The following is a 14,243-nucleotide window of genomic DNA, read 5'->3' as shown; positions in this document are numbered from 1 at the left end:
ACAGTGGGGCGCAGGCTCATATAATATGCAACGCTGACCCAGCCCGTCACTGCGGTGCGGTTTCACCGCCATGGTGATGGACAGCGGCTGTGCATATTATATGAGCGGGAGCAGGAGATCTAACGCTGACGCCCGCAGAGTTCACCTGCCCCCAGCAGCGCTCCAGAGCGGACCCTGCAGTGTGTGTATATATATATATATGTATGTATACATATATGTATGTGTATATATATATATATATATATCTATAATATATATACGCACCCCCTACTTTCCCCCAAAATTTGGGGGAACAAAAGTGCGTCTTATAAAGCGAAAAATACGGTAATTGATTTTATATTTTGATCGTGCATTTCTAAACTCGGTGATACCAAATGCGTGTATACTTTTTATTTTTTTAACTCTTTAAATTTAAATTTCAATGGGGCGAAAGAAGGGTGATTTGAACTTTTTAGTTGTTTTTTTTTAAATTTTTTAAAATTTTTTTTTTTAACTTTTATTTATTTTACTAGTCCCTGTAGGGGAATAGAAGGATCAGCAGTCTGATTGCTCATTCATTTTTGTTGATCACAGCTACACAGCTAAAATCACCAGAAATGCTTATGTCTTGTAACAGGCAGCACTTAGCCGGCTGAAACAGGAAGTGAGTCATGTGAGCTAAAGGAGTTATCACATGACCCTATGGTACCATGGCAACCATCGGTTCACAGTGATCACGTCACAGCGCAGCCAATGGAGCTGGGTGAGTGAACATTTTCCACGGCGGGCATTTAGATATTTTGACAGCGCGATTTAAGGGGTTAACAGACGCGCGTGGATTGCGGATCCACCTGTGCCTGCAAGGCACCCATGTCTACTGTACGGATCAGCAGACATGTGTGCGGATCACCACTAGCTGCCCAGAGCAGCCACAGGTGATTACACCTTGATGGCTTAGGACGTACCAGTATGGCCCGTGGTCGTTAAGGGGTTAATCCATCATCAATAAAGCAGGTAAAACGTATGGCAGCTGATCCCAGGTGTGGCATTTGAATTTGGAAATCTGTTGCTGTGAACTCACATCATGAGGTTACAGGAATTATCAGTGGAAGAAAAACAGACCATCATTAGGCTGTAAAAAAGAAGAAATCCATCATAGTTTTAGCAGAAATGTTAGACGTGGCCAAATTAACAGTTTGGTTCAGTCTGCAGAAACAAAAAAGAGCGCACTGATTAGTTGGAGAACTCACAAAGGCCTGGACATCTACAGATAACAGTGGTGGAGAACCGCAAAATAATTTCCATGGGGAAGAAAAATCTTTTCACAAAATGCACCCAAGTGAAGAACATTCTCCTCAAACTAAGTGTTTTAGTATCTAAGTCTACCATGAAGAGAAGACGTCCTGAGAGCAAATACAGAGGGTTCACCACAAGGTGAAAACAAGCATTAATCAACCTTAAAATCAGAAAGGCCAAATTAGAATTTGCCAAAAAAGCATCTAAGGAAGTCAGCCCAGTTCTGGAAAAGTATTCTTTGGATGGGTTAAACTAAGATCAACCTGTACCAGAATAATGGGAAGAAGAAAGTATGGAGAAAGAAGGCTTTGAATGACTCATGATTCACAGCACACCACATCCTCTGTAAAACATGGTGTGAAGCAGTGTGATGGTCAGGCATACATGGCTTCCAAGGACACTGGGTCACTAGTGTTAATGATGTGACTGAAGACAGAAGAAGCCAGAAAATTATGCTCAGATTCAACTAAATGCAGCAAGGTTGATTGAATGGCGCGTCACAGTACAGTACATCACAAATGAGGAAATACAGTGTTTGGTGACATCCATGGCTTCCAAACTTCAGGCAGGATTCTCTACAAAGTATTAGAAATTAACATTTTATTTATGGTAAACCAAATTTGTCCAATTACTTTTGAACCCCTGAAATGAGGAGGCTTTGTAGAAAAATGCTTGCAATTCCTAAACATTCCAAAGGATAATTATGCTCAACCCCTTTAATTACACCTGTAAGTTATACTTTACTTGCATCTCAGTTGTTTCATTTTAATTCAGAAATCGTGACATGCAGAGCTGAAATCATGAAGATTCAGTCACTGTCCAAATATTTCTGGATGTAACTATATGAGCACAACAGTGTTATGTGGCCACTGGAATGGGAGAGAGACAGTATTGACTCTTAACTGACAGCGTCTACTGCTTTTCTTTTGACTACCCGGTCTTATGCGACACCATTTTTCAGCGTGACCGTATTATCTTTCCCATTCTATCAGCCACAGACCGCTGTTGTGGCCATTGGAATAGGACGTATGAATAGATTCATACCAACTCTGGTATAAATAGTACAGTACTAATGTACAGTAATGTACTAATAGTACAGTACTAATGTTATCTTTAAACCGGGCTTAAGGAGACCTTTCAGGATCAGTAAAGCCCCCATCACATTTAGTGACCTACCAGCGATCCCGAAAACGATGCGACCTGATAAGGATCGCTGGTAAGTCGCTGGGAGGTCGCTGGTGAGATGTCACAGTCAGACCTTACCAACGGCTCAGTAACGATACAGATCGCAGTAGCGACCTGCATAACGATCTCTGTCGTCATTGGGACCCTGTCACACAGTGTCAAACATAGCGATGCGTCCTGCCCAGCAGGACATCGCCTTTGAAGAAAATAGTCCAGGACATTCAGCAACGACCGGCGACCTAACAGCAGAGGCCAGGTCGTTGCTGGATGTCACACACAGCGACATTACTAGCAAGATTGCTGTTGCGTCACAAAAAACGTGACTCAGCAGCGATGTCGCTAGCGATGTCGCTTAGTGAGATGTGGCCTTAAGTTTTATTACTATACCTTATCTATTATCTTGCTGTAATCTAGAATTCGGTGTCTCATGCACACTAGTCAAGTGTATGTAAATACAATTTGCATATTTACTACTCCCAATGCATTCACTTAAGGTCCAGTCACACTAAGCAACTTACCAGCGATCCCAACAACGATAGGGATTGCTGGTAAGTTGCTAGGAGGTTGCTGGTGAGATGTCACACTGTGACGCTCCAGCGATCCCACCAGCAACCTGACCTGGCAGGGATCGCTGGAGCGTGGCTACACGAGTTGCTGGTGAGCTCACCAGCAACCAGTGACCAGCCCCCAGCGCCGCGTGGAAGATGCTGCGCTTGGTAACTAAGGTAAATATCGGGTAACCAACCCGATATTTACCTTGGTTACCAGCGCACGGAGCTACACCTGCAGAGAGCAGGGAGCAGCACACACTGAGCGCTGGCTCCCTGCTCTCCTAGTTACAGCACACATCGGGTTAATTACCCGATGTGTGCTGCAGCTACATGTGCACAGCAGGGAGCAGCGCACAATGCTTAGCGCTGGCTCCTTGCTCTCCTAGCTACAGCACACATCGGGTTAATTAACCCGATGTGTCCTGCAGCTACATGTGCACAGAGCAGGAGCCGGCACTGACAGTGAGAGCGGCGGAGGCTGGTAACAAAGGTAAATATTGGGTAACCAAGGACAGGGCTTCTTGGTTACCCGATGTTTACTGTGGTTACCAGCCTCCGCAGAAGCCGGCTCCTGCTGCCTGCACATTTAGTTGTTGCTGTCTCGCTGTCACACACAGCGATCTGCGCTTCACAGCGGGACAGCAACAACTAAAAAATGGCCCAGGACATTCAGCAACAACCAACGACCTCACAGCAGGGGCCAGGTTGTTGCTGGATGTCACACACAGCAACATCGCTAGCAACGTCACAAAAGTTGTTCGTTAGCAGCGATGTTGCTAGCGATGTTGCTAGCGATGTTGCTTAGTGTGACGGGGCCTTAACTGCTGAGAGGTGGTAGGGATTATGGGTCGGGGCAACAGTGTAAATTCAGTTTAGATTTACTTTTCACTGATGCCAGCACTCAGAGGTGGGAGAGGAAATCAGGGCATATGCAGTTCGTATTTACGTATGCTTGACCAGTTACTACTTCATACTGAATTCTAGATAGTTTACAACAAGATAACAGGATAACATAGAGCAGTAATACTTACTGATCCTGAAAGGTCTCTGCAAGCCCTATTTAAAGATAACATTAGTATTGTCCTGGAAAATCACCTGACAGATTCCCTTTAACTGCTCTAACGTTAGCTTTTCTGTTACGTTGATATTTTTGGTTTCGGAAGCCTTTTTTTTATACCAAATATTACTGTCTATTACGGCAACTAATGTAAAGCAAGCAGTCTCGGCTGTGTGTTCAGTAACTGTAATGTATATTATCTTCTAATATTCATCAAGTGCTTTTGCACAAAAGGATTAGGAAGGCTAGAGCTGTATGTAGTAAAATAACTTAGCACAATGGTTGATAATATTATGGTAGATTTTATTGTGGCATTTGAATGGAGTATATCTTTACAAGTCGTTTGCTCTTTAATACAAAACATAACTTGGATTTGACAGTCTTTTTATTTAATTCCAATGCACAAGCAATGGGGCTCATATAATGAAGCTTCACGCTTCATCCTTCTGCTTTATATGCTTTATAAAGGCTTCTTCTAGTTCCGCCTTCTGTACAGTTTTATGCATTGAAGGTATATTTGATTGATGAGGCATTTTACAACATTCCTCAGGGTAAATCTGTTCAGTTTTGATAAATTAACAAGTGTCATTTCTTTTTCTTTATTTTTTTTTTTTTACCTCTCGCTACTCATTTTTAGAGAATGGAATTTGGATCTCAACAAGCTGCCAAATATTAAAATGCGCAAATTTTCAGTCAGTGACTCACTGCTTAAAATGAAGAAAGACGTTTCAACGGAAAATGCTAAAGATGAAGAGGAAATGGAACATAAAGAAGAGTCCTCTCCCGAGTGCGAGGACAATGGCCAAGAGACTGATAAATGCACCTCTGATAACCACAAGGAACACAATAGCCAAGACAGTAATGCCTTCTAAACTAAGAGCTCGCAATGAAGTCACTTTTTGATTTGAAACAACAGAATGAAATGCAAATGTGAAGACTTCTCAAGTTTGTTTCATGTTAATAATTCACGTTGGTGGGAGCTGTTCACGCAAGAGCTATGGAGAAAACATATTTGATATTTCTGTATTTCAATATGCTGAGGAATACAGCTCTATGTCTCAAGTGAGATGATTAACTGAACTGTGAATATTTCAATAAGAATTAGCTGCACTTGATGTGCTACAATTAATTGCTATCCAGAGTCAATGACTGCATGAATTCTAAAAGGATCTATGTGTGACACTTTTTTATTTTTTCCTTGCAGACATTTTTTTGAAAGGGAATCAGTAATTTAGGTTTTAGCCACCTAGTTAGAGAGCAGCATAACGTAGAGTTGGAGAGACCCCGAATCCAGTGCTGTTTCACTTAGGCTGCATGCTGCAATTTTGATAAAATCACTGTTTTATCTGCTGCGGGTCCGACAGCCCTCTGAATGGAGAGCTCTATGTAACCCTGCCCACATCACGATTCAAGGTTTTCTTTATCCCCTGTGTATAAGCAAAAAGCTGCCAATTGTTGGTAGGGGCGTGGTTATACAAAGCTCATGAATATGTAGCTCTACGTGGCAGCAGGATTAGTCCTCTCATGATAATCTAGATTTTATCACTAGAGGACTAGTGAACCGGCTGCTATGTAATCCTTCATATTCATGAAGTCTTGAATAACCCTGCCCTACCACTGATTGTCAACTTTCTGCCTATGCACAGTGTACATAGAAAGCTGACAATCAGTGGTGTGGGCGGGGTTATGCACAGTTTAGCATTCAAAGTACTGCTAGATCTGCAATAGATAAAATAGTTTATTTATCAAAACTGCAACAAGCAGCCCACTAAGTGGAACAGCACTGGATTTGGGGGTCTCTGTCTCTACATTATGCTGCTCTCTGATTGGCTGCCACAACCTGGTGACAGATTCCCTCTAAATCTAGTCAAATATATATTTTTTGGGGTGAACATCCACCACAGTAGATATTACTATTAACTAAACGCAGAATAATTTATATGAAATAAATTGTTGACTTGCAGAAGGGTTGGTTTTGTTACTGGTTTATTACTATTTCTTTTAAGAACTTTGTGAATTACCATTTGTGTTTACCATTCAGTGTCTGCATATTAAAAGGGAACTTGACAGCAGGATTATCACACAGAGACTAATTACATGGCTGCATTTATTGCTGATTCCAGACAAACCCATTGAGCCGGACAAGTTCACAGTATATAGGGATTCTCATCTTATCAAAACTCTGTACCATATCTTCAAATGCCTTGGACTAGTTAGAAAGGCATGCACTACACATTGCACTACACATTGACCAGTTTATTGACATTTCAAATATGCTGCTGTTTTGCTGTAGTTTTGGAAAACAAGGGCAACAAAATATATACCACGAATACAGCCTGTGAACTTACCGTTCAGTTCTCAGTTCTTAATGAAGGAAAAACAGAACTAGTAATTATATACTGTATGAGGTCCTAAGTATCTTTTCAGCTTATTATGCTGATTCCCTGCTTAATTTGATCATATACATAGTATGCTTCCTAAAAACATTGCTATCCAATCCTTATTATGGGGCATACCTGTTTGCTCAATGGGACACCAGAATTCCCAGGTGATCGTCAGATTGAGGGGCCATGGCACAAGTAAATGGGGCTGAGCTGCATACCAGACACCACTGTATGTATACAGTTAGTAAAAGAAGTTTACATACACTATCTGCAAAGACACATATGCATGTTTTTCTCACTATCTGACATGAAATCCGAATAAACCTTTCCCGTTTTAGGTCAAATAGAATTACCAAAATTATTTATATTTGCCAAATGCCAGAATAGTGAGAGAGAATGTTTTAAAGCATTTTTATTACTTTCTGCAAAGTCAAAAGTTTACATACACTAAGTACTATGCTTTTAAACAATATGGGACAGCCCATATGATGATGTCATGTCTTTGGAACCTTCTGATAGGTTTATTGTAAACATCTGGGTTAATTAGAGACATATCTGTGGATGTATTTTAATGCACTCCTGAAACACACTGCTTCTTTGTGTAGCATCATGGGAAAGTCAAAAGAAATCGGCCAATATCTCAGGAAGAGAATTGTGGACTTGCACAAGTCTAGTTCATCCGTGGGTGCAATTTCTAGATACCTGAAGATGTCTCGTTCATTTGTACAAACAATTATACGCAAGTATAAACAAGATAGGAATGTCCAGCCAGCATATTGCTCTGGAAGGAGAAGGGTTCTCTGAACATGCTTTGGTCAGACATGTACATATCAACCCAAGAACAAAAGCAAAAGACCTTGTGAAGATGCTGGCGGAAGCTAGTAAGATTGTGTCATTAATCCAATTGAATCCAAGTGAATCGAGTGCTGTATCAACATGGTTTGTTTTGCTGCAGGAGGGGCTGGTGCACTTCAAAAAATAGATGGCATCATGAGAACAGAAGATTATGTGGCAATACTGAAGCAACATCTCAACACATCAGCCAGGAACTTAAAGCTTGGGTGTAAATAGGTCTTCCAAATAGACAATGATCCGAAACATACTGCCAAGCTGGTTATAAGGCGGCTTAAGGATAACAAAGTCAATGTTTTGGAGTGGCCATCACAAAGCCCTGATCTCAATCCTATTGAAAATTTATGGGCAAAGTCAGTGACAACATTTCTGTCAGGTGCAATGAGCCCAAATTCCAACCAACTATTGTGAGAAGCTTGTGGAAAAACATCCAAAACATTTGACCCGAGTCATACAGTTTAAGGGCATTGGCACCTAACACTAATGAAATGTATGTAAACTTTTGACTTTGTAGAAAGTAATAAACAATGCCTTAAAACATTGTCTGTCTCATTATTCTGGTATTTGGCAAATATAAATAATTTTGGTTCCTAATTGACCTAAAACAGGAAATGTTTGTTTTGATTTCATGTCAGAGAGTGAGAAAAACCTCCAGATGTGTCTTTTTACATAGTGGATGGAAACGTCTACTGTATCTGAATGTCATAAGTAAATGAATTTTGAAGGGACAATAAATGCTGCTAAACTCTTTTCTTCTGTTAATTGGCGCGGGAGTTCACCAATCTAACATTGATTCATACATTTTTAGAACTAGTTAGAGAGGTTTGCCACAACATAGACTTCAAAGTGAAGATACTGCTGATTTAGTTTTTTTAGGGGAAATATCGATTTTATGAAAAACGTCATGAGAGATGACCGATTCCATTCAAGTAAGAAATGGTAAGTTTACATGTTTACTTTAAGAATATCATTTGAGGACTAGCAGCAGGATATTTTGAATAATAAATTACCATAGATATTAGCCTTGGCTTAGTTCACTTTGGCACATGTGAGGGATTGTTGGCACAGCACTGCCCTGATGAAAATGTATGGTAATATTTGCGAAAGGAAGCAAGATAAAACCAGAAGGTTGAGGCTTCAAAAATCCTTATTATTACTCATTGTATTGCTGCAATTTTCTTATTTCAGGATTCCATCTTGTGTTCACACTGTACCGCTCTCTCCCTTGCTTACCTGTTGAGAGCCCTCTGGTCGCCTGAATGGTGCTGATGCTGGTGTCCTCTCCCCATCATTCTTTCCTTTTTGTGTCCATTTCCTGATGCTCTACATGGACACGTTATGACTTTGGCTTCTTACAAAGCAATTGCTTACCAAAACACTGCTGATTCTTTCATTGACCATCTATCAAAGACTTTATCTACACTGTGCTAAAGTGTTCTTCTGTCTGTCATTCTGATATTTATCCCGCTTGTTTCTGACCACATATGCTGCCTGCCTTTTTTTCTTCTGTTGTAAAAAAATAAAAAATCCCACCTGCATAGGCCTCTGCTTCGCTGACCGCATTTTTTCGCCCACTGCCTTGGTAGCATGTATCTGTGTATGTACTGTAATTCATCCAGATATTGACTGTTGCTAACAGAGACTTCATCAGGGGTGATGATCTTTTGGGAAAGTCTACACCTCTTTGTTCCTGGCTTATCGCAGTCACAAACCTGAAAACAGGAGTTTCATTGCTTTATACTTAGGAACTTGACTGTGGGGATAATATTTTTGTTGTTGAAATAGCAATATTCAGGAAAGAGTCAGGAGAATCTGACAACAGCAAATCCTGATGGTTGATGGAGGTTTGCTGTTGTCAAGTGAAGTAGATATGGACCCAGCCAAATTTCTCCAGATGTTTTATTGCCAGAAGAAACTGATCAAATTTCATACTAACTATTGAATAGGGTAGGAATCCAGCAATCAGGTCCAAAATAGGGTAAAATTTCATTCTTTCTTTATTTCATGTTAAAGTTAAAAAAAAATTTCCATCATGAATTCATAGGAATATAGGTGAGAGGACGCGTTTCGAACAGGGTTAGTTCTTAGTCTGTCTCTAGTAAATGGACACTGACAGTGATTAAACCGGACATGGAATCAGAAAAGACTGCACAGGTTCAAGGTGATTAATTGGAGTAGTTCACTCCCATGGGAAATAAGTGATCATATCAGTACACATACAACATATCTTTCTTTAAATTCATACCCAGAGGAGATCTAGTGTCCATTGTAAAAATCCACTTGATTTCCTTGCGACAAAGAATATCATTGAGATTACCACCTCTTTTTGGTAGACACACTTTCTCAATTGCATTAGCCTGCAGTGAATCCATATTGCCCGCATGCACATTGAGAAAGTGCTGCGATGCTCCAGATAATCCTCTAGTGGTTGCGTTATTTGCATCATATATATGTTCAGACAGCCTCTTTCTCAATGTGCGTGTCGTGCTGCCTATATACTACAGATGACATTTAACGCATGAAATCAAATAAATAACATTGCTAGTACCACAATTAATCATTGAATTTATATAAAAAAAAATTTCCATTAGAATTTGATGTAAAATTATTGGTACTAACCATGTATTTACAAAGCCCACAGGTTTTATGGCCACATTTATAAGATCCCACTGTTGACAGCCAATTGCCTGCAGTACATCCATCTGTTTTTTTCGCAGGTTTTTTATTTTTATTTTGGGACATTTTATTTTTATGGTCACTTGGTGAAATTAACCGTGCTGATACTTGCTTGCTCCTGGCGTGTTTACGCCCTGCTCTCCTGTTTTTTTTCGGGAGTTTTTTGGAACAGGAGTATAGTTTTTTGCACCTCCTATTGAGTGGGGTTCAGAATCTATGTCGGAAAAGTCCGTGTTACCATCTGTCGATTCAGGTTCTGTAGATGAAAAATTTACTTTGTTGGAGTTGTGTTTTTTATTTTTCAAAATAGACTTTGGACCATGTTCAAAGAATTTTCGAAAGTGGTGCCAATTATACACCCTATTGCTTTCATAGTCCTTGGTATCACGTTTAAACTTTCCTTCTTTGAATACGGTAATAGAATCCTCCAACTTCATAAGATTGTCATTAATCTGCTCCTTAAGGGTTCTATATGAGTCCAAACTTGAATATTTTGCCAATGAAGCTTCCATATCTCTGACTTTTTTTTCCAGGTCACTAAGTTTAATATCTTCCTGTTCAATAATGAGACATATTAATTTGGCAGAACATTCAGTTCACTCACATGAAAAAAGTGAAATTAATTTCCTGGACATGACCCTCACAGGTAATATCAATAGGGGGTCTGTTGAATGCAGATTATATCGCAAACCGTCTGCGGGCAATTCTCTATTGCATTCCAACAGTTGCCACCCCAGGCATATAATAGAGAATATACCCACTGGCGAATATATCAGAGCCAAAAGGTGTTGCAGTAACCAGGAAACCTTGGAAAAAGAATTTGAGTTGGTTGACAAAAGATTTTTAGCACGGGGCTATTCAAAAAAACACTCTAGAAAGAGCAAAGATCAAAACTCACCAGAGGGAACGTTTGGACTATCTCCAATTTAACAAAAATAAAAATAAAAACACAAATAATCTCCATTCTGGATCTGACAGACTTCTGCCCCTAGTGTTTTCCACCAGGTATAGCAAAAATTACCACCAAATAGTAGGAATAATAAAAAAATACCTTCCTATTTTGACAGCAGATGAGACTCTATTTAAAATCCTTGATGTAGGGGTTAAATTTGTATCAAAGAGAAATACAACACTGGGGGCTTTAATTTCACCAAGTGACCATAAAAATAAAATGTCCCTAAATAAAAATAAAAAACCTGCGAAAAAAACAGATGGATGTACTGCAGGCAATTGGCTGTCAACAGTGGGATCTTATAAATGTGGCCATAAAACCTGTGGGCTTTGTAAATACATGGTTAGTACCAATAATTTTACATCATATTCTAATGGAATTTTTTTTTTATAAATTCAATGATTAATTGTGGTACTAGCAATGCTATTTATTTGATTTCATGCGTTAAATGTCATCTGCAGTATATAGGCAGCACGACACGCACATTGAGAAAGAGGCTGTCTGAACATATATATGATGCAAATAACGCAACCACTAGAGGATTATCTGGAGCATCGCAGCACTTTCTCAATGTGCATGCGGGCAATATGGATTCACTGCAGGTTAATGCAATTGAGAAAGTGTGTCTACCAAAAAGAGGTGGTAATCTCAATGATATTCTTTGTCGCAAGGAAATCAAGTGGATTTTTACAATGGACACTAGATCTCCTCTGGGTATGAATTTAAAGAAAGATATGTTGTATGTGTACTGATATGATCACTTATTTCCCATGGGAGTGAACTACTCCAATTAATCACCTTGAACCTGTGCAGTCTTTTCTGATTCCATGTCCGGTTTCATGTCTTTTTAATCACTCTCAGTGTCCATTTACTAGAGACAGACTAAGAACTAACCCTGTTCGAAACGCGTTCTTTCACCTATATTCCTATGAATTCATGATGGAAATTTTTTTTAACTTTAACATGAAATAAAGAAAGAATGAAATTTTAACCTATTTTGGACCTGATTGCTGGATTCCTACCCTATTCATGCTGCTGCTGAGGTCTGCCTACCTCTCCTTCCGTGCACGGTCTGGACTTGATCTCGGGTACAGGTGAGCGGGGTCACCCCCCTTCTATGTCTTGGTAACTATTGAATAGTAGTTGTTAGGTTCACCTGGTGAGGTGGATTCAATACACCTCAGATTCAGATGGGTACATGGACCTCAGGCATTGGTGGAGTAGGCAGAAAGGTATGTGGAGTGCACGCAGCAAAAAAACAGGACTTGAAGTACAAATACCAAAACAGGTATGTTTCTTATTGGGCATTACATAGACCTAGGTAGATGTCACAAAGGTACACAGGGTCACTTGTATAGCCCGCAGTAGAGCACAGCAAAGAGTAGTGACTAAAAGGGAAGGTGTTGAAGCCCTGCTGAGGAAAATAGTGCCCAGATCGATAGTTCTTACACACTCCAGTGATACAATGTTTCTCCCCTTCTATCACAGAGCAGACCTCAAGAGACAAATAACCCTTTTGTCAGCATACGGTAAAGCTCATAATGTCTCACTAATATCACTATCCTAACTGCAGAACATCCACTTGCTTGTGTGACATATGGATTTGGGAAAAGAAGTGTGGATACCATTTCGCATATTATTCCTTATTATGGAGCACCTTTTATTCCATCGTGCTCTACATGTAAGAATGGGTTACTTACAAGATAAGAATATAGATTAATGTGAAATGCACTACCAATGACTGACTGGTACAGATTTGAGGCGGCCCTGCCATTTCAGGTTTTACAGTCTACAGGATAATGAAGAGGAACCAGTAGATTGTTGGGTTGCAACAGTTTTGCTGGTTGTGAGGTGGCAGCGGGGTCTTTGTAGGCTGTAAGCTTTTTTAAAGAGATGATGTTATAGTTACATAGTTTCATAGGTTGAAAAATGACCTAGGTTCATCTAGTTCAACCTTCCTCCACCAATGATACATTTTATCATTTATAACTGACCATGTTGTGTGAGGAAATCATCCAGCTCTTTTTTTAAAAGCTGTTATAGCATCTGCCATTACTACCTCTTGTGGTAAAGCATTCCACAGTCTGACTGCTGTAACTGTAAAGAACTCTTTACATGCACGTACCTCACTCATACATGGGTAACGGAAGTAGTGAAGCCTACAACACAGAGAAGTATCACACTACTGGTCTCTGTACAGAGTTGAAAATCACTATAAGTATAGTCCAGCCACACTACTAAAAAATACCTTTTTTTTTTAATCTGGCTCCCTAAAGGGCTTTTAAAGGGTTTCTCGTGCCTCATGAGGAACCAGAGGGGAGGCCGCTTCACACAGCTAACCAGGGGTCGGTAAGTGTGCAGAGGTATATATGGAACCAAGGTGAGAAAACCTAAAACGTGCACAAAGTGAGGAAAAAGGCAAATAATAAATTAAACAAAAATAATCCTTCACTGACCTAACTAAGGAAAGAGGAAAGGTCCGTTGGGAAGTCAGACAAACAAACAGCAGAAATGCAAACTGTCACACACACAATTAGACTACTTTCACATTTCCGTTATTTTCTCTTACTCACAATTTGTCGCTTTGAGAAAAAACTGAATCCTGCAAAATAATTTGCAGGATTTTGTTTTTTTTCCAATAGACTTGTATTAACAACGGATTGCGACTGATGGCCTTGCGTTGCATCATGTCGCATGACGGATCAGTCATGGAATGACTGACCGTTGGGCGGAAGCAACGGACAATGTAACATTTTTCTGAGCGACAAAATGATGCACTGTCGTAAATTGGGACAAGTCTCATTTGATGCCCCTGTCCCTCAGCCCGATGTCCGGCTTAGAGGCATTATCCCCGTTGCCGCTGGTTTCTAGTTTTAAGTATCTGGAGATCATTATAAATCGAGATAGCTGAAAGGACCTACAGTCTAACATTTACCTTCTATTGACAGTGGCCAAAACTAAGTTTGCGCTATGGAGTAAGCTGCCTCTATCGGTCCCGGGACGTGTCAATTTGGTGAAAATGATTTTACTTCCCAAACTCAGTTACTTCCTTCAGCATAGTGCGGTTCCAGTTCCTAAATCCCTTTTCTCTTCCCTAAACTCGTTATTGTCTGGGTTCATTTGGGGCACCACACGACCTAAACTGAAACTGACCACACTACATAGATCTAAGTGACGGGGGGAGCTGGCTCTGCCTGATTTCTACTTATATTACCTGTCGGGCCAGCTGAGGGCGCTGTCCTCGTGGATGCCAGGATCCGACCTTCCGAACTCAGAGAGCCACCTTGCACACGCTGCTGGAACAAGATGCT

General features: G+C 40.2%; 1 protein-coding gene across 1 annotated transcript in view; it reads left to right on the top strand.

Moving 5' to 3' along the window:
- Positions 1 to 9,198, top strand: part of TMA16 (translation machinery associated 16 homolog) — a 130,061-nt gene extending 120,863 nt beyond the window's left edge. Inside the window, exon 7 of the mRNA XM_075347373.1 lies at positions 4,706 to 9,198. Within this exon, the coding sequence (XP_075203488.1) occupies positions 4,706 to 4,940 (235 nt within the window). The 3' untranslated portion in view covers positions 4,941 to 9,198. The remainder of the gene's footprint in view (positions 1 to 4,705) is intronic.
- The last annotated feature ends 5,045 nt before the right edge of the window (positions 9,199 to 14,243 follow it).

This window comes from Anomaloglossus baeobatrachus, chromosome 1 (genome assembly GCF_048569485.1).
Source record: "Anomaloglossus baeobatrachus isolate aAnoBae1 chromosome 1, aAnoBae1.hap1, whole genome shotgun sequence".
Classification (NCBI taxonomy): domain Eukaryota; kingdom Metazoa; phylum Chordata; class Amphibia; order Anura; family Aromobatidae; genus Anomaloglossus; species Anomaloglossus baeobatrachus.
This window is presented reverse-complemented; position numbering and strand designations above follow the sequence as displayed.